The sequence below is a fragment of the Macaca nemestrina genome, chromosome 2 (genome assembly GCF_043159975.1).
Source record: "Macaca nemestrina isolate mMacNem1 chromosome 2, mMacNem.hap1, whole genome shotgun sequence".
NCBI classification, from domain to species: Eukaryota; Metazoa; Chordata; class Mammalia; order Primates; family Cercopithecidae; genus Macaca; species Macaca nemestrina.
In genome coordinates this window covers 162,651,884-162,678,607 of record NC_092126.1, presented here as the reverse complement: position 1 = coordinate 162,678,607, position 26,724 = coordinate 162,651,884, and the positions used below count along the sequence as shown (strand labels likewise).

The window sequence follows — 26,724 nt, the reverse complement described above, 5'->3', positions numbered from 1 at the left end:
ACTCTTATATAGGAAAAGTGCCAAATAATTTAAGGCAGCAATGAAATAATTGGAAAATGAAAACCACACACATGTTAATTTTAGAACACTTCCTCATTTTATCATTGGAGGGATAAAAAATGTCTCCAAATGAACCTGTAGTCACCGTAGAATACTTTACATGTTCTCTTCCATCCCCCTCATAGCAGTTAATTGTTTAAGTTTTGGTGCTTAAAGATATAAGCCTTCACCTATTTCATAAACTGTACAATTCATTATCAGTGGTTCTCATAGTGGTAAAAAAAGTTTAGAAAGAAAATAAAATGGCAGCTGGGTAATTTTTTCATGATTGGTGAAAAATAATCTGATAAGTAATATCATTCAGTTATGTTTTTTATAATCAAATTCTTGAGCATCTTGAATCATAAGAAAAGAAGGTCCTAGTGAGCTAAGCTAGGATTTTCCTTTTGTTATACAAATCATAAAGATGGTGATGGATAGTGCTCCCTCTCCTCCCTCTCTCAACACTAGCAGCTAAATAAGAATATGAACACCATGGGAATATTTAGTCAGTTGGAATTAGAATAACCAGTTCAAAACGAAACCCAGAGGAAAATGCTGAATCATCTAGCTTTCCTATGGCCTTAAACAGTGTGGAAGAAACGTTTTGAGCCTTAAAAAGAGAGTAAAATTGCAGTGAAATTTTAAAATAAGGATTAGCAGCTGCCTAAGTGAGTTAGTACAGTACCACAATATATGTAATTTATACCTAGAAGTTTTTGACATCTGATATATGTATATAAATCTATCATCTTTATCTACTGTAATGCATCATTATATGCTCTATTGTTTTAATAGAGATAGTTAAATACTTCATTTCACTACCAAACTTTTCAGCCTCTCCTCAGCACTTTACCTCTCATATCTAGAAAACATGCTTAATACTTACCTGAAATGGTTTTTTATAAGTCACCAATGAGCTCTTCATTACTATACACAGTGACCTCTTCTTAGCCTTTACATTCCTCACTAAACCTGTGGCTTTACCTCAGTTTCTCCTCCTTAAAATAATTTATTCACTTGACTGTGTCTTTCCACTTCATTTATCATACCTCCTTTCTCCATAACTGATTTTTCCCTTACCTCTCCTTTACATTATTAATATTCTTCAGGATACTATGTCTTTACCCTCATTTCTTCTCTCCCCAATTTATACTTTCTAATGTTTATATTCTCTTTTATCATTTCAAATATTACCTTTATGCTACAAAAAAAAAAGAACATCCATATATCTGTAGCCTTTACCTCCCTCCTGAACTGTAGATCTAAATATATAACAATATATTAGATAAATCCAACGAAATATCCCATTGGCACTGAATTTGTATTTAAATATCTAAACCTCCTTCTATGTTTTCTTCTGGTTTTTAAGTCTTGTTTAGTTAATTCAGCCTAGACCCCTCAAAGTAATATTTGTCTCGTCCATCAACATGTAGTATATGCAATCAGTTTCTGCAGTCTTTCTGATTCTGACTTTATATTGTCTCTTTTATTTCCTCTTTTCTCATTCCCACTTCCAATGTCCTATTTCAAGTTGTTATCTTTTGCCTGGATGACTATAAGAGCATTTTAACTAATCACAACCACTTTTCCTTTGATATCTTACCTCTTCAATATATCCTTCATTAACAAGATTATCATTTTAAAACAGATTATGGAATTCTCTACAACAGAACCTTTGAATAGCTCTCAATTGTCAACAATACAAAGTCCATATTGCTTGACATGAGATTTAAGGTCCTAGTGCTATCATTCCTCTTCAGTTAAATTTACAGCATCCTTCTACACATTCCCCACATTTCAGACATATTACTCACTATCTTCTATATATATATAACATTTATTTCTTATCTCTGAGCCTTTGTTCCTTCTAACTTCTCATCATGAACTGCCTTCTTTCCTCTTCTGTATATCAAAATTCTGTTAGGTCTTTAGCCCCTGTAAAACTATTTAGACAATTTAACTAGCCTCTTCATAAATAGCCATTGATGAATTGAGTTTTGTTTTGGAAATCCAAGATTATTTTTAGAAACAAATATACGAATTTTACTTTCACATTAACTGTAAATTTTTTCTTTCATTACGTCAATAATTCTTAAGTAATCTTTCACAAAGAAATCCCTCAGAGTTTGGCCTGAAGAAAATTTTTTAATTTCTTAAGAACTGCTGTATTTCCTTTTTTCCATATTGTTATCCAGTTTTTTGGATTTCCTTCTTTCATGTTTTAAAGAAACTCAGTCTCAGCCACTGAGTTGATAAAACTAGCTAGTATTTTATGTTTAAAATTCTGTTTTCTATCTCTTAAAATTCTTTTTAGATTAGTTGTATTAATTTTGTTTTTTCAGTAAGCCCTCTGAGCTCCCCTCCCTTTTTTTGAGAAAAGAGTAGGGTACAATCTAATAAATAGAAATTGAATGTTTATCCATTAAGTTAGATCAAATGCTAGCTACTCAGTAATGCACTACATGAAACCCTGATCTCTAATAACAAGTTGGTTTTACATGCTTGTTTTTCTAAACAATAAATATTCTTCTTTAATAGTACTGACTTACTTTGGCTTTATTGTAACTATTATTTTTATATCTGTCCTTTCCAGTAGACAGAAATTCAGTGAAATAAGAAGGTTCAGGGCTGAGAGTGCCTTTTCTGCCTCCACCTTTGATGGCAAAACAGTTTGAGACAACTTTAAGTTAAATGAGGCTCATCAAAGTTAACATGTAGGGGAGGCAATAAGATGTGACTTTCCCTTGCACCACCTACAGAAGGGAGAAGAAATAAGCAGAGGAGAAGAGAAAGAAGTATTTTTCCCTCTAACTTCCTCTGCTGGACTCTAGCAAAAAAGAAATCTCTGCTTAGTAATGAAGGCCACAGAGTGAGAGAAAACACAAGTCCAGGGTTTCATGTTGCTTTTTCCATTTAATCAATCTTATTTTCTTGATGATATGTTTAATAATTACTTTAGCCATCAGTTATCTGCAACTCTAATAATACTGATTGCTTAGAACTTTTATCAGTTATGTACGTATAACTTAGTTTGGAACTTTTAGTTGTATGTGTCTATGTGTGATGTTTCAAACAATAAATATGATTAGTATTCACTTATATTAATCTTCTCTCTCTTGCTATTTTATAAGTGTCTTTAAGGAAAAGATGTTGTATGCTTCTTTTCTGCCTTTATATCTACTATAATTTTTCTCATAGTACTTAGTACTTTACCCAAGTTCTGCATATACTTTATTAATTTAGAAAGAATACCAAAGGTGTGGAAATGTGTGTGACATTAATTACAAATTCAGTCAGAAGATATTTATTGAGTACTTACTTTATGCTGGTCGCTATGCTAGCATTGGGAATAGAATACCTTGGGAAAAAGGAATACAGTCAGCCCTCTGTATCCATAAATTCCTTATCCTTGGATTCAACTAACTATAATGGAAAATATTTTAAAAACAAAAACAATTTTAAAACAATATAATAATTTATAATAATACAAATAAAAAGACAGTATAGTATAACTACTTACATATCATTTACATTCTATTAGTAAACTAGGGATGATTTAAAGTATATGCAAGGATATTCATAGGCTGTATGCAAATAGTATGCTGTTTTATATCAGGGACTTGTGCATCTGTGGATTTTAGAATCTGAGGGAGTGTGGGAGTTCTCTAACTAATCCCCAATGGTTACCGAGGGATGGCTGTAATTACTTTTGAATCTTATGTGACTCAAAACTGCAGAGTTAATCTGAAAATATAAAAGAAAATTTAGACCTTTCTTGCTTTAAATTGATTTAAATAGTATATGCAAGAGGGCAATACAGTGCAATGATTGACAGTTTTTCATAGTTAGACCTTGGTTTTGAGTTTTGTGACTTCAGCAGGTATCTCAGTCTCTCAAGACCTGTTTCACCATGTGTAAATTGAAAAATCAATACCCTTTTTTATAGGATTAAATGAGATAATGTGTATAAAATGCTTGCCATGGGGTTTGGCACATAGAAAGCCTTCGGACGGTAGCTCTTAAATTATTTTTTTAGTTGGCTATGTTAGGAGGAAATAGGACTTCATCTTATCAGAAATTACATTCTGATATGGGTCAGAAAAAATATGTTTTTAAAGTGTTATTAGTATAATAATTTTATATCAGAATAGTCTTTCTTTGGAATATAGAATGATATAACTTATCTACTTTTTCCCCCTCTACTTGTTTTTAATTGTTATTTTATTAGGCTATTCATTCAATTGATTGGCATCATGAGGGCAAACAGTTCATGTGCAGCCATTCAGATGGTAGTTTGACTTTATGGAACCTGAAAAGCCCAAGTCGCCCTTTCCAGACCACAATTCCACATGGTAAGATGTATGCTTTCAAGAGAAATAAACACTGACTACTCAGTGCCTTGACTTAAAGTAAGATAGATGGTATTCATGTGTTTGGTAGAAAAAGGTAATAGGACATAGCTTCTGGTTCTAAATACCCCTTTTATGCCACCTACAGATCCCTACATTGTACCCCAAACTTTCCATACTTCCCTTCTTCCTGCCAACCCACATCCCTGCTTTGTAAGCTGTACTTATATAGTGTCCCAGCCAAAAGTCGGATAATGGATGGTTGATATATCTGAGGCAGAGGAGATAATACAGGAAATTTTGTTGCTTTTAAGGGTTGAGGAGCCAGTGAGAGAATTGCACTATTTAGATCTGACTTTCAGACTTAATTCCTATACTGCTTTATAGTCTATTGCTTTCTAGATTCTCTACTTGTTTCCATTTCTGCCATTTGATTCCACTAAGTTATGAAGACTGTGGTTTTAATTTTAGTTTTTACTTTTCTTTTTGGGTTCCACATTGAAAAGCGCATTTTAATCCTAAGTGAGGATTTTAATCTTAATCAAGAATTTATATTGGAACTGTATACCTACCGGGGAAGAATAAAAAATTCAAATATATAAATATGTATAATTCAGATGACTAAATTATTTGATAATATTGGTGATTATCTGAGTTCTATGTTTACCTCATACCGTTGATTATTTGTAATAATAGATATGTCAGAACCTAACAGTTGATCAAAAATATTCTATTTTACAGTTTCTGAGCATTTGTTATCATGTCACATTTGGAAAATAGTGGTATGTTTTCTGTAATGGGTGACCCATAGATCACAAGCATTCTTAGAATTATTTCATGATGTGTCTCTGCTATTTTTTTGTACCATGATCACTTGCTCCATCAGTAAATGATTAAATTATTGCAACATTCTTCCAGGATGTAAATGTTTTAGCCTTTAGCTGGTTTACTTAGAGATTACTTTACATTTCAATGCTTACTTAGAGATGCTTTATTTAGAGATTGCCATTACAGAAACCTTGGATAGATATTAGCTATACATACCAATCAGGATTAACTATTTATTTATATGAGAGGCAATAGGTTCTCTCCACACACCCCGAGTTAACCCCCAATTCTCATGCCTTTTATTTGTAAAAGTGTAATATGAGTTAGTTATAAATTTTCTACTTACTTCCTTATGTTCTTCTCAAATATCAGTTTCTATTAGTTCTTTTGGCTAGACTGGACATTTGATACTTTTATTTTTTTACCATATCCATATTTATTTCATCAGTTTTGATTGTTTTCTATTATTCTGGTTTTCTGTTGAAATAAAGTTCTATTTACAGGTTGTTCAACACATCAGCCTTGATGTCTTTTATAATATGTAAATCAGATTATGTTCCTGTTGCCTCACAATAACATAAGCACCAGTGATTTTGATAATAGAGGCATTTATTGTCATATCTGTTCACATTCTTTGGGTTTATTTTTTTTCCTTTTGTTTTAGCCATTGTTCTAAAATAAAACTTTTCTCTAAGTACCATTTTAGATATATCCTACAAGTTTTTAAATGTAATATTAATCATATATAATTTTCATTAATATTTAGTTTGAGATATTTTCTATAATTCCTATTATAATTCTCCTTTGACCCCCATTAGTTATTTAGACATGTGCTTTCTAATTTCTAAACATTTTCATATTTATTATTTGTGTTATTATTATTAATAAAAGATGGGTCTTGCTATGTTGCCCAGGCTGATCCTAAGCTTTTGGAGGCCTCAAGTGATCCTCCCTCTTTGACCTCACAAAGTGCTAGAATTACAGGTGTGAGCAACCACACCCAGCCTTAATTTCTTAGCATGTTTTTTTATGATGGATTTTGAAATTGTAGCCAGAGAATATGACATAACTAGTTCTACAAAATTTACTGAGATTTGCTTTATAATCAGTGCAGAGCCAATTACCATAGCATTCTAAGTGTGCTTGGGAAGAATGTACATTTTCTAATTGTTACATAAAGGTCAAACTTGAAATGGTGTTTTTCATTTTGTATGGTTTAAATCTTTGCTAATTTTTTGTTTTGATATTTCAATTCTTAGAGAAGCGAGTTAACATTTCTCTTATAATGAATTTTCCTTAGTAATTCTGTTCATTTCTGTTTTACTTTAAAAAACAAATAGGTTAAGGTAGTTGATGGTGTTTTTCAGATTCCCTGTAATTGAACTGATACTTGTCTAGTGCTATCAATTGCTGAGAGAGTGGTATTAAATTTCCTAATATGATTATAGAAGTGCATGCTTCTCAGTTTAATTCTGCCCATTTTTGCTTTATGTATTTTGAGGATCTATTATTAGGCATCCATTACATATCCTATAAAGAGCATAGCCCACCTTTTGTATACACAGATTCTTCACCCATAGATTCAACAAAACCAAAGATCAAAAGTATTCTGAGAAGAAACAATTAAAAATACAAAAATTTAAAATAAAAGAAATAAAAAGAAACAATACAGTGTTAAAACTACTTGTGTAGTGTCACACTGTATTGTGTATAAGTAATCTAGATATGATTTAAAGTATACAGGAGGATGTATGTAGGTTATATGCAAATATTATGCCATGTTATATAACAGACTTAAGCATCTGAGGATTTGGGTATAGGAGGGGGAGTCCTGGAATCAGTAGATACTGGGAATAACCATAGTTGAGTCTTGTGCTTTTATCTAGTCACAGAGTTCAGTCTATTAATATTAAATGTAATTACTGATGAGATTGAATTTTAGCCTACCACTTCATTATCTGTTTGGTGGGTCCTGTCATATTTTTCCCTCTTTTCTCTTTTTGCCTTCTTGGGGGTTATTTCAATTTAATTTAACTGAAATTTTAATTTAAATATTATAATTTCATTTCTATTATAATTTCATTTTAATTTAAATATTAATCTAAGCATTTTATTTTCACATATTTTTTATTGGTTGCTCCAGGGATTACAATATACTTCCTTAACTATTCAAAGCCTATTAGAGCGAACATTGTGACACTTCACATAAAATGTGCAAGTCTTGTAACCATATAGATCTATTTCTCTTCCCCTACTGTCCTTTATGCTACAGTTATCATATAGTACATCCAAATATATTGTTATAATTTTTGGTTTAAATAGTCACATGTCTTTTTTTTAATTAAGAGGAAAAATAGTCTTTTGAATTTTCTTTGCTATTTGTAATTTGCATTTGTTCCTGAAGATACAAGAACATTATTTAATTTTTCTTTTTTTAAAATTTTTTTATTTTGTTATTATTATTATTATATTTTAAGTTCTAGGGTACATGCGCATAACATGCAGGTTTGTTACATATGTATACTTGTGCCATGTTGGTGTGCTGCACCCATCAACTCGTCAGCACCCATCAACTCGTTTTAGGCCTAGTGGAAATGAATTCACGTAGCTTCCTTTATCTGGAAGTTCATTTTTGTTTTGTTTTGCCTTTTTTTTTTTTCTTTTTTGGAGGCCATTTTTTTGGATTTAGATTCCTGAACTGAGAGTTTGTGTGAGCATGCGTGTTTTGGTTTTAAGGTGATGAACACTTTATATGATCTTCTGCCTTCCATAATTTCTGAATGAGGAATCTGTAGTAGCTTGAATTTTGCTTCCTCTTTATATAATGTGTCACTTTTCTCCAATTGCTTTCAAAATTTTGCGGGGTATCTTTTATTTTCAGCAATTTGACTACTTTATGTCTAGGCTTGGTTTCTTCAAGTTCATTCTGTTAAGGGTTCTACCAAGTTTCTCATATATATTATATGTGTGTGTATATATATATATGATATATAATTTGCTGGGTCATCAGCTGTTTTACTCAAGATTAGCACTGTTGATGGCATTGTTCTTATAGCTGATTGCTGCTGTTACTGCAGACATCGATTTTTCCTGTTCAGTAGTTTCAAATATGTATTTATGGTTTCAAATGTGTATTTTTCAGTTGCAGTGCTACCAGTTACACATGCATACATACACACATACATATACAACACATATCTACATATATGATATTAAACCAAATCCTATCAAATACTTAATAGCGAAAATTTTGCTCAGAAGCAGGATGGGGTGTCCACAATTACCACTTTTATTTAATATTTTCCTGGAAATGCCAGCCAATATTATTAGACTTGAAAATGAAATATAATATTTAAAAATTTAGAAAGAGTATTCAAAATTTTAGTTACTTTTTCATAATGCAATTAGACAACACAAAACAAAAATGAATTAGGAAAACTATTACATGCAACAGTAGAATTCTGTACACAAAACAAACAAAATATAATGGATGAATAGAACCATTTTAGATCACAGCACCCACAAGAATACATGGGAATAAGCCTTAACATACATGTGAAGTATTATTTCTATACGGAACATACAACAGAAAACTTGAATAAATTAAAAACATACCATATGTATGCATAGTAAATTCAACATTATGAAGACGTTGATTTGCCACATATTACTTTGTAAATTCAGTTTGTCCCCAAGAAAAATAATTACAGGGTTTTCCCTGACAAAAACGAGCAACGGGGAAAGGATTCCCTATTTAATAAATGGTGCTAGAAAAACTGGCTAGCGATATGTAGAAAACTGAACAGGACCCCTTCCTTATACCTTATATAAAAATCAACTCAAGGTGGATTAAAGACTTAAACGTAAGACCTAAAACCATAAAAACCCTAGAAGAAAACCTAGGCACTACCATTTAGGACATAGGCATAGACAAAGACTTCATGACTAAAACAACAAAAGCAATGGCAACAAAAGCCAAAATTGACAAATGGGATCTAATTAAACTAAAGAGCTTCTGCACAGCAAAAGAAACTATCATCAGAGTGAATAGGCAACCTACAGAATGGGAGAAAATGTTTGCAATCTATCCATCTGACAAAAGGCTAATATCCAGAATCTACAAGGAACTGAAACAAATTTACAAGAAAAAATCAAAAAACCCCATCAAAAAGTGGGCAAAGTATATGAACAGAGACTTCTCAAAAGAAGATATTTATGTGGCCAACAAACGTATGAAAAAAGGCTTATCATCACTGGTCATTAGAGAAATGCAAATCAAAACCACAATGAGAAACCATCTCACGCCAGTTAGAATGGCAATCATTAAAAGTCAGGAAGCAACAGAAGCTGGAGAGGATGTGGAGAAATAGGAATGCTTTTACACTGTTTGTGGGAGTGTAAATTAGTTCAACCATTGTGGAAGACAGTGTGGCGATTCCTCAAGGATCTAGAACCAGAAATACCATTTGACCCAGCAATCCCATTACTAGGTATATACCCAAAGGATTATAAATCATTCTACTATAAAGACACATGCACACATATGTTTATTGCAGCACTATTCACAATAGCAAAGTCTTGGAAACAACCCAAATGCCCATCAATGATAGACTGCAGTAAGAAAATGTGGCACATATACACCATGGAACACTTTGCAGCCATAAAAAATGAATGAGTTCATGTTCTTTGCAGGGACATGGATGAAGCTGGAAACCATCATTCTCAGCAAATTAACACAGGAACAGAAAACCAAACACTGCATGTTCTTACTCATAAGTGGGAGTTGAACAATGAGAACACATGGACACAGGGAGGGAAACATCACACACTAGGGTCTGTCGGGGGATGGGAGCAAGAAGAGGGAGAGCATTAGGACAAATACCTAATGTATGTGGGACTTAAAACCTAGATGATGGGTTGATGGATGCAGCAAACCACCATGACACATGTATACCTATGTAACAAACCTGCACTTTCTGCACATGCATCCCAGAACTTAAAGTTTAATAACTAATAAAAAAAGAAAAATAATCACAGGGTTTTTAAAATTAGATGAGCAAATATGTAGCTAAGATAAACACAATAGGAAAATTATTTAAACAAGGAGTAATGGTTAATTACAGGCAGTTTGGAAGGTTTGGTGCCCTGAATGATTCTTTCTGAAATAAATAAAATGGTGAATATATCAGGTTTTTTTTTTTTAATTTTAAATGTCATTGAGATGGTAAGCATGAAAATAAGGAATCTAAAGACTCCAAAAGAGAATGTTAAACTAGAAACTCTGAGAGATAAGTAAGTGACAACAGATTTTGTTCTAAATTATCTGCTATACTTTGGAGAGCTTCAACTTCATTCTTTAAAAAACAGGTTTATTGAGATATAGTTCACAACAGCAATTTAAAGTATAAGCTTCAATGATTTTTTAATATATTCATAGTTGTGCAATCAACACAATTATTTTAATCATTTAATAAATTTAGAACATTTTCATCACTCCCCCGAAAAACCCCATACCCACTAGCAGTTCATTTCCATCCCCACTCCTTCAGCCCTAGGTAATCACTAATCTTTTTCTATCTCTCTATAACTCCATTAAAAAATGAGTGAAAGACCTGAATATACATTTATCCAAAGAACACATGAAAATGGCCAACACATATGTAAAAAGGTGCCCAGCATCATTTATCATCAAGGAAATGCCAATCAAAACCACTATGAGAAATCATCTCACACCTATTAGGATGACTGTTATCAAAAAGTCAAGAGATAACAAATGTTGGCAGGTATATAGAGAAAAGGGAATCTTTGTAAACTATTGGTGGGAATGTAGATTGTACAGTCATTATGGAAAACTAGTAGAGTATGGAGATTCCTAAAGAAATTAAAAATAGAACTAAGATAAAAACCCAGCAGTCTCTCTTATGGATATGTACCCAAAGGAAATGAAATCGCTACCTTATAAAGTTATCTGCACTCCCATGTTCATGACAATATTCACAACAGCCAAGATATGGAAACAACCTAAATGTCTGTTGACTGATGCATGGATAAAGATACCAAGCTATTTAAATACAATGTAACATTATGCAGCCTTAAAAAAGAAAGACATCCTGTCATTTGCCACAAGGTAGCTGAGCCTGGAGGACATTATGCTAAGTGAAATAAGCTAGACACAGAAGGAAAAGTATTGCATTGTCTCACATGTGAAATTTGTTTAAAAAAGTCAAATATACTGAGATAGAGAATAAAACAGTGGTTACCAGGGGCAGGAGGGCTTGAGGGAGAAAACAGGGAGATGTAGGTCAGAGGATACAAAGTAGCAGATATATAGATAAATAAGTTGAAATCTAATCCACAGCATAAGGACTAAAGTTAATATAATTGTATTTGAGAGTTCTGCTAAGAATTTTAGCTGCTTTTGCCACCAAAAAAAGGGTTAAATATGTGAGATGATGGATATGTTAATTTGCCTTACTACAGTAACATGTTTATCATCTATGTACATTCCATAACATCATGTTGTATACCTTAAATATATACGATCAAATTTATTTTTAAAAACCAAGTGTTTCAGCTCCAGGTAAGGTTTAAAAAAAAAAGTGTACGCCTTAAAAGTTTGGAAGTTCCTTTAGTTTGTATATGAATGTTTTTTCATCTTTTGCTAATCTCTAAATGCCTCCATTTCACCCACAGTATTGAAAGATGTTTTATCTGCATATATATAATTCTGCGTTGGGAACTATTTTCCCTTAGCACTATGATGATATTATACAACGTTTGCCAGGCTACCATTTTATTGTTGGAAGTATTCAGTCATATAATTTTCATTCTTTTGTGGTGACATCCTTTCTGTGACTTCTATTACAATTTTATCCATACTTTGATGTTTTATGATTTCATTAAAGTGTGTCTAGTTTGGACATCTCATTCCTTATCCTGCTTTAGTTGTAGGAAAAACTGGTTCTTATCACATGACCATGAAATATTAGGCTCGCAGACACTTTGAAGGGTGAGAAGAGCAGGATTTATTGGGTGAAAAGGAAAAAAAGGGAAGCAAGGACTCTCAGCAAAGTGAGAGTCCTGCTAATAGACTTCCTGTCTCACAGATTGAATCCCAGGTTACTACCCCCAAACAGAAGAGGTCAGGCACCTCCCAACTGCAAATGGTGTGAACTTCCTGAGGCTCCATCCCAGTGGGCATTCCTCCCAGTGTGCAGGCCGGTTGGAGATTCTCCAGGGACCCCTTTATACTTGGCGTGTCTCATTTTGGAATACATTGGGGTTTTTTGATCTATAGATTTATATTTTTTATTTGTCATGAAAAGTTACTGTTATGTATTCTTTAAATATTGCCCCTGTTCCGTTCTATCCTCTTCTCAAATGTATTTTAGACATATTAAGCTTTTCTTTTTTATTTTTTGGAGATAGGGTCTGGCAATGTCACCCAGGCTAGAGTAAAGTGGTGTGATCCCAGCTCACTGCAACCTCTGCCTCTTGGGCTGAAGTGATCCTCCCACCTCAGCCTCCTGAGTAGCTGGGACTACAGGTGTGTGCCACCACACCCAGCTAATTTTTGTATTTTTTGTAGACACAGATTTTCACATGTTGCCTGGGCTGGTCTCAAATTCTTGGGCTCAAACAATCCTCCAACATCAGTCTCCCAAAGTGCTGGGATTACAGGCATGAGCCACCATTCCTGGCTTTCATATATTTCAATATAATGTTTTTTTCTGTCTCCTTGCTTTTCTGTACTGCATTCTGAGTAATTTTTTTCAGATATAACTTCTTTCACTAATTTTCTCTTCAACTATGTATATTCTGCTTTTTGTGAAATAAATTTTCTTAATTTCTATAATTAGTTATTTCTAAAGTTAATTTTGCAGATTAGAATTTTACATATTCATAATTTACAAATCTAATAATCTTTTGGTCTTTGGATTAATATCCTTTATTTCTTTAATTGTTACATACACATGTCTTCTATATTCTGGGTCTAATTATTCTAATGTCCATAGTTATTGGAAGTATAAAGCTGTTTATTGTTTCTGCTGATTTTTATCATAGTGTCTAACTTCCTTTTAGTGTAATGATATTGGGTTGAAAGCTCATTGCTCAATATTAATACGTTGAGTAGGATTAAATTGAGGATTTTGAAAGCTTTTTTTTCAAAGAGAGTCTTCTGTTGCTTCTCTGACTTACTTTGAGATGAAACAAAGCACAATATCTGCAACTTACTCTCAGCTCAGAAGTGAAATAATAGCATATAAAGAGAAAGAATATGATAAGGCAATTGTGAGAATAAACAACTAGAGAACTTGGGTAAATGGCATAGAAGAGTTTTTTTTAGTAAATTTTCCTTAATTCTATATCAAAATAAAACTGTTCAGTAAAAAAATGAAGAAGCCTAAAAATATGCCAGACTAGGATTAGCAGTCTTTGGAGGATACCATTTCTGAAATAAAGGAGGATATGACTCTTGGAGGCCAAGTGGTAAAGAGAAACAAAGAAGCAAGCATTGATAATAGAGGGCCCTCCAGAAACAAAAGAAAATTACAAAATCAGAATACATATCAACACCTCCACACACACATAAATGAAGTACAATGAATAAAACTGTACTTTGCCAAAATAAGAAGTTGCTCTAAATCTAAGAAATATACAAAGCTAACCTAACTGCTATGTGTTAATTCTGGTCCACAAAGAATACACACTTCAAATTAACAACTGTTGGAATCCATCCTCATTAAAAGATGTTATAAAAGAAAAAAGTAAATAGAGAGTAAAGATATTTTAACTGCTAAAAATTATCATCAAAAACAACCACAGGTAGTTTGGGTTTCGCCTTCTAGATGTAGACCTGGAAAGAGTATAGCTCCCACTTTAGGGAAGTGGTGTCTGCCATTTCTGAGGCTTGAATAGGCTGTTTTCCCCTCACAGTGTAAACAAAACCACCAAGAAGTTCAAACTGGGTGGAGCCCTCCTTAGCTCAGCAAAGCCACTAAAGCCAGACTGCCTCTCTAGATTCCTTCTCTCTAGGCAGGGCATCTCTGGAAAAAAAAAAAAAAAAAAAAAAAAAAAAGGCAATAGCCCCAGTCAGGGGCTTACAGATAAAACCCCCATCTCCCTGGGAGAGAGCACCTGGGGGAAGGGGAGGCTGTGGGTGCAGCTTCAGCAGACTTAAATGTCCCTGCCTTCTGACTCTGAAGAAAGCAGCGGATCTCCCAGCACAGCATTCAAGCTCTGCTATGGGTCAGATAGACTCCTCAAGTGGGTCCCTGATCCCCATGCTTCCTGACTGAGAGACACCTCCCAGTAGGGGACAACAGACAACTCATACAGGAGAGCTCTGGCTGGCATCTGGCAGGTGCCCCTCTGGGACGAGCTTCCAGAAGGAACAGGCAGCAATCTTTGCTGTTCTGCAGCCACCACTGGTGATACCCAGGCAAACAGGGTCTGGAGTGGACCTCCAGCGAACTCTTGCAGACCTGGAGAAAAGGGCCCTGACTGTTAGAAAGAAAACAGACAAACAGAAAGGAAGAGCATCAACATCAACAAAAAGGACTTACACTGAGAAACCCCATCTGAAGGTCACCAACATCAAAGACCAAAGGTAGATAAATCCACGAAGATGGGGAAAAACCAGCACAAAAAGGCTGAAAATTCCAAAAACCAGAATGCCTTTTCTCCTCCAAATGATCACAATGCCTTACCAGCAAGAAAACAAAACTAGGCCGGGCGCGGTGGCTCAAGCCTGTAATCCCAGCACTTTGGGAGGCCGAGATGGGCGGATCACGAGGTCAGGAGATCAAGACCATCCTGGCTAACATGGTGAAACCCCGTCTCTACTAAAAAATACAAAAAACTAGCCGGGCGAGGTGGCGGGCGTCTGTGGTCCCAGCTACTCGGGAGGCTGAGGCAGGAGAATGGTGTAAACCCGGGAGGTGGAGCTTGCAGTGAGCTGAGATCCGGCCACTGCACTCCAGCCTGGGTGACAGAGCGAGACTCCGTCTCAAAAAAAAAAAAAAAAAAAAAAAAAAGAAAACAAAACTAGATGGAGAATACATTTGACAAACTGACAGAAGTAGGCTTCAGAAGGTGAGTAATAACAAACTCCTCCGAGCTAAAGGAGCACATTCTAACCCAATGCAAGGAAGCTAAGAACCTTGAAAAAATGTTAGAAGAATTGCTAACTAGAATAACCAGTTTAGAGAGAACATAAATGACCTGATGGAGCTGAAAAACACAGCACAAGAACTTCATAAAGCATACACAAGTATAAATAGCTGAACTGATCAAGCAGAAGACAGGATATTAGAGATTGAAGATCAACTTAATGAAATAAAGCATGAAGACAAGATTAGAGAAAAAATAATGAGAAGGAATGAACAAAGCCTCCAAGAAATATGGGACTATGTGAAAAGACCAAACCTATATTTGATTGGTGTACCTGAAAGTGAAGGAGAGAATGGAGCCAAGTTGGAAAACACTCTTCAGGATATTATCCAGGAAAACTTCCACAACCTAGCAAGAAAGGCCAACATTCAAATTCAGGAAATACAGAGAACACCACAAAGATTCTCCTCGAGAAGAGCAACCACAAGACACAATTGTCAGATTTACCAAGGTTGAAATGAAGGAAAAATTGTTAAGGACAGCCAGAGAGAAAGGTCAGGTTACCCACAAAGGGAAGCCCATTAGACTAACAGCAGATCTCTCTGCAGAAACCGTACAAGCCAGAAGAGAGTGGGGACCAATATGCAATATTCTTAAATAAAAGAATTTTCAACCTAGAATTTCATATCCAGCCAAACTAAGCTTCATAAGCAAAGGAGAAATAAAATCATTTATAGACAAACACATGCTGAAAGATACTGTCCCCACTAGACCTGCCTTACAAGTGCTCCTGAAGGAAGCACTAAACATGGAAAGGAACAATCGGTACCAGCCACTGCAAAAACATACCAAATTGTAAGGACCATCAACACTCTGAAGAAACTGCATCAACTAATTGGCAAAATAACCAGCTAGCATCATAAAGACAGGATCAAATTCACACGTAACAATATTAACCTTAAATATAAATTGGCTAAATGCCCCAATTAAAAGACACAGACTGGCAAATTGGATAAAGAGTCAAGACGTATCAGTGTGCTGTATTCAGGACACCCATCTCAGGTGCAAAGACATATATAGGTTCAAAATAAAGGGATGGAGGAATATTTACCAAGCAAATGGAAAGCAGAAAAAGCAAGAGTTGCAATCCTAGTCTCTGGTAAAACAGACTTTAAACCAACAAAGATCAAAAGACACAAAGAAGGGCATTACATAATGGTAAAGGGATCAATGCAACAAGAAGAGCTAATGATCCTAAATATATATCCAACCAATACAGGAGCACCCAGATTCATAAAGCAAGTTCTTAGAGACATACAATGAGTCTTAGACCCCCACACAATAATACTGGGAGACTTCAACACTCTACTATCAACAATAGACAGATCCACGAGACAGGAAATTAACAAAGATATTAAGGACTTGAACTCAGCTCCAGACCATGTGGACCTAGTTAGGTCACCAACCTATATATATGCAACCAATACAGGAGCACCCAGATTCATAAAGCAAGTTCTTAGAAACCTACAATGTGACTTAGACCCCCACACAATAATAGTAGGAGACTTCAACACTCTACTGTCAACATTAGACAGATCCACGAGACAGGAAATTAACAAGGATATCCAGGACTTGAACTCAGCTCTGGAACACATGAACCTAATAGACATCTACAGAACTCTCCACCCCAAATAAACAGAATATACATTCTTCTCAACACCACATCGCATTTATTCTAAAATTGACCGCATAATTGGAAGTAAAACACTCCTCAGCAAATGCAAAAGAACAGATATCGTAACAGTCTCTCAGACCACAGTGCAATCAAATTGGAACTCAGGATTAAGAAACTCACTCAATACTGCACAACTACTTGGAAACTTAACAACGTGCTCCTGACTACTAAGTAAATAATGAAATTAAGGCAGAAATAAATAAGTTATTTGAAACCAATAAGAACAAAGACACAATGTACCAGAATCTCTGGAACACAGCTAAAGCAGTGTTTAGAGGGAAATTTATAGCACTAAATGCCCATAGGAGAAAGTGGGAAAGATCTAAAACTGACACCTTAACATCACAATAAAAGAACTAGAGAAGCAAGAGGAAACAAATTCAAAAGCTAGCAGAAGACAAGAAATAACTAAGATGAGAGCAGAACTGAAGGAGCTAGAGACAGAAAAACCCATCAAAAAATCAGTGAATCTAGGAGCTGGTTTTTTGAAAAGATCAACAGAATAGATAGACCACTAGTCAGACTAATAAAGAAGAATAGATAGAAGAATCAAATAGACACAATAAAAAATGATAAAGTGGATATCATCACTGATCCCACAGAGATACAAACTACTATCAGAGAATACTATAAACACTTCTATGCAAATAAACTAGAAAATCTAGAAGAAATGGATAAATTCCTGGACACATATACCCTCCCAAGACTAAACCAGGAAGAAGTTCAATCCCTGAACAGACCAATTATAAGTTCTAAAATTGAGGCAGTAATTATTAACCTATCAACCAAAAAAAAGCCGAGGACCAGATGGATTCACAGCCAAATTCTACCAGAGGTACAAAGAGGAGCTGGTACCATTCCTTCTGAAACTATTTCAAACAATAGAAAAAGAGGGACTCCTCCCTAACTCATTTTATGAGGCCAGCATCATCCTGATACCAGAACCTGGCAGATACACAACAAAAAAAGAAAATTTCAGGCCAATATCCCTGATGAACATTGATGTGAAAATCCTCAGTAAAATACTGGCAGACCAAATCCAGCAGTACACCAACAAGCTTATACACCACGATCAAGTTGGCTTCATCCCTGGGATGCAAGGCTGGTTCAACATATGCAAATCAATAAACGTAAACCATCACATAAGCAGAACCAACGACAACAACCACATGATTACTTCAATAGATGCAGAAAAGGCCTTCTATGCAGAAGAGGCCTCTGATAAACACCCCTTCAGACTAAAAACTCTTAATAAACTAGGAATTGATGGAACATAACTTAAAATAATAAGAGCTATTTATGACAAAACCACAGCCAATATCATACTGAATGGGCAAAAGCTGGAAGCATTTCCTTTGAAAACAGGCATAAGACAAGGATGGCATCTCTCACCACTCCTATTCAACACAGTATTGGAAGTTCTGACTGGGGCAATCAGGCAATAGAAAGAAATAAAGGGTATTCAAATAGGAAGAGAGGAAGTCATATTGTCTCTGTTACATGTGATATGATTTTATATTTAGAAAACCCCATCGTATCAGCCCAAAATCTCTTTAAGCTGATAAGCAACTTAAGCAAAGTCTCAGGATACAAAATCAATGTGCAAAAGTCACAAGCATTCCTATATACCAATAATAGACAGAGCCAAGTCATGAGTGAACTCTCATTCACAATTGCTACAAAGAGAATAAAATACCTAGGAATACAACTTACAAGGGATATGTAGGACCTCTTCAAGCAGAACTACAAACCACTGCTCACGGAGATAAGAGAGAACACGAACAAATGGAAAAGCATTCCATGCTCGTGGATAGGAAGAATCAATATCGGGAAAATGGCCATATTGCCCAAAGTAATTTACAGACTGAATGCTATCCCCCTCAAGCTACCATTGACTTTCTTCCCAGAATTAGAAAAAAACTACTTTAAATTTCATATGGAACCAAAAAAGAGCCCGTATAGCCAAGACAACCCTAAGCAAAAAGAACAAAGCTGGAGGCATTACACTACTTGACTTCAAACTATACTACATGGCTACAGCATGGTACTGGTACCAAAACAGAGATATAGACCAATGGAACAGAACCAAGGCCTCATAAATAGCACCACACATCTACAACCATCTGATCTTTGACAAAGCTGACAAAAACAAGCAATGGGGAAAGGATTCCCTATTTAATAAATGGTGATGTGAAAACTAGCTAGCCACATGCAGCTAACTGAAACTAGACCCCTTCCTTACACCTTATACAAAAATTAACTCAAGATGGATTAAAGACTTAAATGTAAAACCTAAAACCATAAAAACTCTAGAAGAAACGTACCATTCAGGACATAGGCATGGGCAAAATTTCACGACTAAAACACCAAAAGCAATGGCAACAAAAGGCAAAATTGACAAATGGGATCTAATTAAACTAAAGAGCTGCTGCACAGCAAAAGAAACTATCATCAGCGTGAACAGGCAACCTACAGAATGGGAGAAAATTTTTGCAATCTACCTATCTGACAAAGGGCTAATATCCAGAATCTACAAGGAACTTAAACAAGTTTACAAGAAAAAAACACACAACCACATCAAAAAGTGGGCAAATGGTATGTACAGGTACTTCTCAAAAGAAGACATTTATGCAGCCAACAAATATATTATAAAAAGCTCATCATTACTGGTCATTAGAGAAATGCAAGTCAAAACCACAATGAGATACCATCTCACGCCAGTTAGAATGGCAATCATTAAAAAGTCAGGAAACAACAGAAGCTGGAGAGGATGTGGAGAAATAGGAATGCTTTTACACTGTTTGTGGGAGTGTAAATTAGTTCAACCATTGTGGAAACACTATGGTGATTCCTCAAGGATCTAGAACTAGAAATACCATTTGACCCAGCTATCCCATTACTGGCTATATACCCAAAGGATTTTAAATCATTCTACTGTAAAGACACATGCACACATATGTTTATTGTGGCACTATTCACAATAGCAAAAACTTGGAACCAACCCAAATGTCCATCAATGATAGACTGGATAAAGAAATTGTGGCACATACACACCACGGAGTACTATGCAGCCATGAAAAAGGATGAGTTCATGTGCTTTGCAAGGACATGGATGAAGCTGGAAACCATCATTCTCGGTAAACTAACACAAGAACAGAAAACCAAACACCGCATGTTCTCACTCATAATTGGGAGTCCAACTGTGAGAATGCGTGGACACAGGGAGGGGAACATCACACAGTGGGACCTGTCAGGGGATGGGGAGCTAGCGGAGGGATAGCATTAGGAGAAATACCTAATGTAGATCACAGGTTAATGGGTGCTGCAAACCACCATGGCACATGTATACCTATGTAACAAACCTGCATGCTCTGCACATTTGCCCCAGAACTTAAAGTATAATAATAATAATAATAATAAAAGAATAGTGCTCCCACTTTAGCAACAACAAGAAAAAGCTAGACAAACTTTAAATTAACAACTTTTATTAAACTTATTAGAGAACTCAGGTTGTAGGGCAAACAACTATAGTTTACTCTTGAACAACATGGGTGTGAGGGGCACCAACTCCCCACCAATGCAATAAAAAATCTGTGTATAAGTTTTGACTCTCCAAAAACTTAACAACTAATGCCTACTGTTGACCAGAAGCTTTACAAGTAACATAATTGATTAACAACTATTTTTTATATTATATGTATTATACACTGTATTCTTACAATAAAGTAACTTAGAGGAAAGGAAGTGTTATTAAGAAAATCATAAGGAAGAGAAAATACATTTAGAATAGGTACTGTATTTATCAGCATCATAAGTTTGTGTTATTTGTTTACAAGATGAATCATGTCTGAAATGGTGGACAACTGCAGCTGCAGACCTTGATTTCTAATATATACCATGCAATTCAGCTTTTTCTCATAATGTCATGATTTTTTTTCTGCTTGTTAGGAACATTTCCAGCATCACTAGTGGCACTTTGTGTGGGTTCCATGATGCGATTTAAGGTTTTTGATATTGCATTAAACACGAGGAAAAATATGTAAGGACCAGAGAGATCACTTTTTACTGCAATAAGCAATATGCTGGAGAGATGAACTGCTCATACTGAGACGACTAGTGTCACATGGCATTTTAAGCAGATATTTGCAACACTTGAGCTTGCTGCAATAGCAATAAGAGGTAGCTTTGAAATTATTTCAGAGTTCTAGTATGGATTATAATTAATATACAGTTATGGTTTAATACTGCATCTTTACAGTTTTTTGCATTTCTCTTGACTACAAATGGCACCTGTACATTCTATAAATATTTGTGTATATGTTTTAATATATTTTAACTTTTATGATTTGTATACATTTTATGGTAGTAAATGATAATACAGACTAGTATCTATATATTTTCTACATATTCATGACTTAGCTTTTCCTTAGTTTTTTCTGATATTTCTAGGCTAAAGCTGTTTGCATGATTTTTCAGATTGTCTTAAATCTCCAAAAACTTCCAATATATGTATTGAAAAAAGTTTGTGCATAAGTTGACCCATGCAGTCTAAACCCATGTTACTGAAGGGTCAACTGTAATTTGAAATCTGGGGAAAGAAAGGTGCATTTGGGGAGAAATAAGACCTGAATCTTTGCTTGCTTAGGGCAGACACCCTTGGAGGCCACTAAAGCCAATAGAAAGATTTTGCAAAACTTTTTAAATGAATTTCTGAAGGTTGAATATGGACTAATGTGAAGGTATAAAGCCCCCTGGGGCTACAGACAAGGTCTCTGTACCCTCTTTCAGCATTTTCCTCCATGACCTTACTAACCAACCACAGGGAAAATCAGAGTGAATCCAGAGAAAGCTTCCTTCAGGGTTCTTGCTAGAGAAAGGAAACAGCAGCCAAAGCCAAATGTCCTCTATTTATTTTATTGACAAAAGACTGTAGAGGAAGAAGAGTAACAAAACTGTCAATTTAGGGCACTGGATGAAATTCACTGAGCTGGGGAAAGGGAACAGGGAAAAATCCCCAGACAACCCTACCTTTAGAGGAATGGAAGGAATATATGCCAGGCCTGCACAACTGCTGGAAGAGGGAGAGAAACACTTTTGAAGCTTATCCTGCAGAAGCTTATCCTGTACTGTGTTCATGGTACAAATAAGAGAACACTATATCTACTGTCCACACACCAGTTTACCAAAATTTAAACTATATGACATGTAATGAGAAAAAATAACAGTAGATACAACTGGACAAACTGTAGGAGACAGATTCTCTCTGGGGAACAAAGATTGAGAAAAACCCTCTGGCAAATAGCCGACGCCCTAAATACCAGGTATCTCTAGAGAAATTTGAAGGTTTGGTGCACTGAAGGTAACCATAGCAACAATAAACTTCAAACTCAGTTTAACTACTGGCTAGATTAATGCTAACACCCACACTAAAGGCCTAGAAAAAAAAATGTTGATCTCCAAGCATAAAACATTTATCTCCGTATCTCTTGTCCTGTACATGTTCAACATTCCGCATAAATTTATCAGGCATATTCAAGGCAAACACACATAGTCTCAAGAGACAAAGCAAGCATGCTAATACATTTTAAATTATAAGTTTTAAAATGTATATTTTAAACCTTATGACAATCGCTAAAAGTTTTTCAAGTATAAATGTTAAGTAAATAGTGGAAATGAAATGGAACCGTTAAAATGCTCGGTTAAACCCACAGAAAGCAGAAAAGGACAAAAAAAGAAATAAAGAACAAGTAGAAAATAACAAATATGGTAGATTTTGAATCCAAATATATCAATATCCATTTTAATGCTTAAACATGCCAGTTAAAAGACAATGATTCTAAGATCCAATTTTGAAAAAAGCAAGACTCAACTACATGTTGTCTATAGGAAACAAACTTTAAATACATAACTGTACATAAGTTGAAAATTAAAAAAAGGATATAGCTTACAAATGCCAACCAAAAGAAAGCTAGTGTAGTTGTGCTAATTTCAACAACACAGATATAAAGGAATATTATTAGAGACAAAGAGTGGCATTACCCAATAATAAAGTAAAAATAAAGGCATTTCTCGAGAAGACATAATAATCCTAACTGTGTATGTACCTAAGACAGCTCTTCAAAATACATGAGACAAAAATTTATAGATCTGAAGGGAGAAATAGATAAATCCACAGCTATATTTGGAAACTTCAAAACTAATCTCTCAGTAATTGATAGAAGAAGTGGGTATAATATTGGTAGCCTGAACCCTATCAACTGATTCACCTAACTGACATTTATAGAACAGTCAACACAACAGTAGCAGAATGCACATCATTTTTTTAAAAGTGGAAATGGGGCACTAATCCAAATAGCCCATGTTATGGGCCATGAGATACACCTTAATGAATTTAAAGTAATAGAAATCATACAAAATATGATCACAAACCGTAACAGACTGAGGTAGAATAACATAAAAATATCTAGAAAATCCTCATTTGTTTGGAAATTATACAGTTCACTTCTATATAACCCATGAGACAATGACAGAATCTTAAGAGAAATTTAAAAATTTTTGACCAGGTGTGGTGGCTCATGCCTGTAATCTCAGCACTTTGGGAGGCTGAGGCAGGTGAATCACTTGAGGTCAGGAGTTCGAGACCAGCCTGGCCAACATGGTGAAACCCTGTCTGTACTAAAATACCAAAATTAGCTGGGCATGTGGCACACACCTGTAATCCTAGCTACTTGGGAGGCTGAGGTGAGAGAATTACTTGAACACAGGAGGCAGAGGTTGCAGTGAGCCGAGATTGCGCCATTGCATTCCAGCCTAGTGACAGAGCAAGACTCTGTCTCAAAAAATTTTTTTCTAAAATGAATAAAAATGAGACTATAGCATACCAAAATTTGAGACATGGTAATAACACAGAATTTGGGTGGAAATTTAGAGCATTATATGCTTACATTAGAAGAGATCTAAAATCAGTAAGCAAGGCTTACTTAAAACTAGAAGAGGAAATCAAACCCAAAGCAAGAATAAAGAAATAAATAATAAGGATTATAGCAACTATCAATAAAATTAAAGACAAAAGAAAACAGATAATCAGTGAAACCAAAAGTGAGTTCTTTGAAAAGGTTAAAATCAATAAACATCTAGCCAAACTGGCCAAAAAAAAAAAAAAAAAAAAAAAAAAAAAAAAAGATGAAGTATTGAAAAACTGTGATTTAACACTCCCAAAATAACTAATATTCTTAAGCATTTTCAGATATGAAAAGTAATCCCAAATCAAATTTAAAAATTAATACAGAAATGGTCAACAAAACCTTAGGAAATATGAAATAAAAATCAACTGACCTCAAGAAAGTAAGTCAATAAAAAGACAAAATCATCTCAAAAATAAAGATAAAATTACAAAGAACAAATATACTCAACTGACAACCCAATAACAGTGATTGGGAAAAGGGATGAGAATAACCAATAAAACAAACATTATGAAATGGAGTTTTTCTTTTAAAAAGCAGAGCAGAAAGTAATAAATATAGAAGACCAGCAAAGAAAATATAACGAAAGTTTAATTGAAGTCTCTAGAAAAGAAGAACAAAGCACTAAACAGAAGTAATATTTAAAATTATAATTGAGTTAGCTTTTTGTAAATAAAAACTCTGAATCTATATATTTGAAGGACCTACTTTGTGTCTGGGAAAATTGGTAACTCAGATATGTTTTAGGAAATTTCTACTTTTAAGACAGAGGGAAAAAATCTGCTAGGCCAATATGCAAAAGACTAGATCATTTATAAAGGAAAAAAAAATGGGTGGCATCAGAATTCTCACCCACAATGAAGCATCACAACATATATTAAATATAACAATGAACAAAACAAATACACTGTAATATAATATGGCATGGCTAAGCCCACGTCATCAACTATAATCATAAATTTAGATAGGCTTAATTCATCTACTAAAATAAAAATATATTTACTTTTTCTCATCAAAGAACACAGGCAACAATATGAAAACACATCTCACTGAGTGGGGAAAAATATTTCTAAATTATATATCTCATAAAGGGTGAATATCCAGAATACATAAAGAATTCCTACAACTCAACAACAACTACAAAATAACTTAATTTTTAAAATGGGCAGACAATTTGAATAGACATTTCTTCAAAGAAGATATACCAATTAGCCAATTAGCACATGAAACGATGCTCAACATCACCAATCATTAGGAAAATGTGAATTAAAACCATAATGAAAATACCACCTCACATCCATTAGGATGACTACTGTCAAAAACAAAACAAAACAAAAACTAGAAAATAACAAATGTTAGCAAGAATGTGGAGCAAGTGGAACATTTTTGCACTGTTGGTGCACATTTAAAATGATATAGCTTCTGTGGAAAACAGTATGGTGGTTTCTAAAAAAAATTAAAAGTAGATTTACTATTTGATCTAGCAGTTTCACTTCTGGGCATATACCCAAAAGAAAGGAAAGCAGTGACTTGAGATATTCGTATACTCATATTCATTGCCTCATATTCAAGAGCAAAAAGGAGGGAGCAACTGAATTGTCCTTCAACAGATGACTGGATAAACAAAATGTGGTATATACACCAAATGGAGTATGATTCAGATTTGAAAAATAGGGAAATTCTGAACATGCTACAACATGGATGAACCTTGAGAATATTATGCTAAGTGAAGTAAGCCAAGCACAAGAAGACAAATACTGTATGATTCTATTTATATGAGGTATCTATACTATCAAATTCACAGAGGCAAAAGGGAGAATAGTGATTGTCAGAGGTTAAGGGAAAAGGGGATATAAGGAGTTATTGTTTAATGGGTTCAGAGTTTCAGTTGAGGAAGACAAAAAGTTCTGGAGATTAATGGTGGTGATGGTTGCACAACAATGTGAATCTACTTACTGCCACTGAACTGTACATGAAAAAATAGTTGATGTTAAATGTTATGTAATTTGTATTTTACTACAATTAAAAAAACAAAAACTACATTTTCTAGTCTCCCTTGCAGGTTAGTTGGCCAAGTTTCCAAGTTTCAGTGAGTGAAAGATGATGGCACATTACATCTGTTGAAATACATATGGAATATTTTTTAATTGGCTATATGTTAAATCACAAGGAGAATCATAAGGTCTTATAAAGTAGGGATAATAAAGCATCTTTTGATGACATTGAAGTAAAATAAAATTAATTAAAAAAATAAATGATTTTCTACTGATTTATATAAAAACTCTTTTTAAAACAACATAAAATAAAAGGGGAAATAAGTTCTCAGAGTGTGAGATGGGGAGAATCTGCCTCTCAATGCACATCTCCACTGGGGAATCTGAAAATCCAGATCACAGGAGAAGGCTTTAACCTTACCTGGAGCTGAAATAGATTTAGGGAACGGTGCAAAATATGAAAGTAGAAGTTGCATTGAGAAGAGCCATGTAGGCATTCTCAGTCTCCAGCTCAAGCCCAGGGAAGCCATCCCTGACTATATCTTAGAAGCACCCTCAGGGAAGGCAGCCAGCAGAATTAGGGAAGAGTCACAAGGTGAAAGAAACTTCCAGCAGTATCTTGTGTTAATTTCTAGTGGGAATAAACTCCCTTTAAAAGAATCTGTGGCACAAATGGGAACTGCAGCAGACACGAGCACAGA

At 34.7% G+C, this 26,724-nt stretch overlaps 1 protein-coding gene across 5 annotated transcripts in view; it reads left to right on the top strand.

Moving 5' to 3' along the window:
* Nucleotides 1-26,724, top strand: part of LOC105470313 (syntaxin binding protein 5L) — a 493,614-nt gene that overhangs the window by 221,971 nt on the left and 244,919 nt on the right. For all 5 annotated transcript variants that reach the window (XM_011722169.2, XM_011722172.2, XM_011722170.2 and 2 more), the window contains one exon: nt 4,271-4,394. In XM_011722169.2, the coding sequence (XP_011720471.1) occupies nt 4,271-4,394 (124 nt within the window). The remainder of the gene's footprint in view (nt 1-4,270; nt 4,395-26,724) is intronic.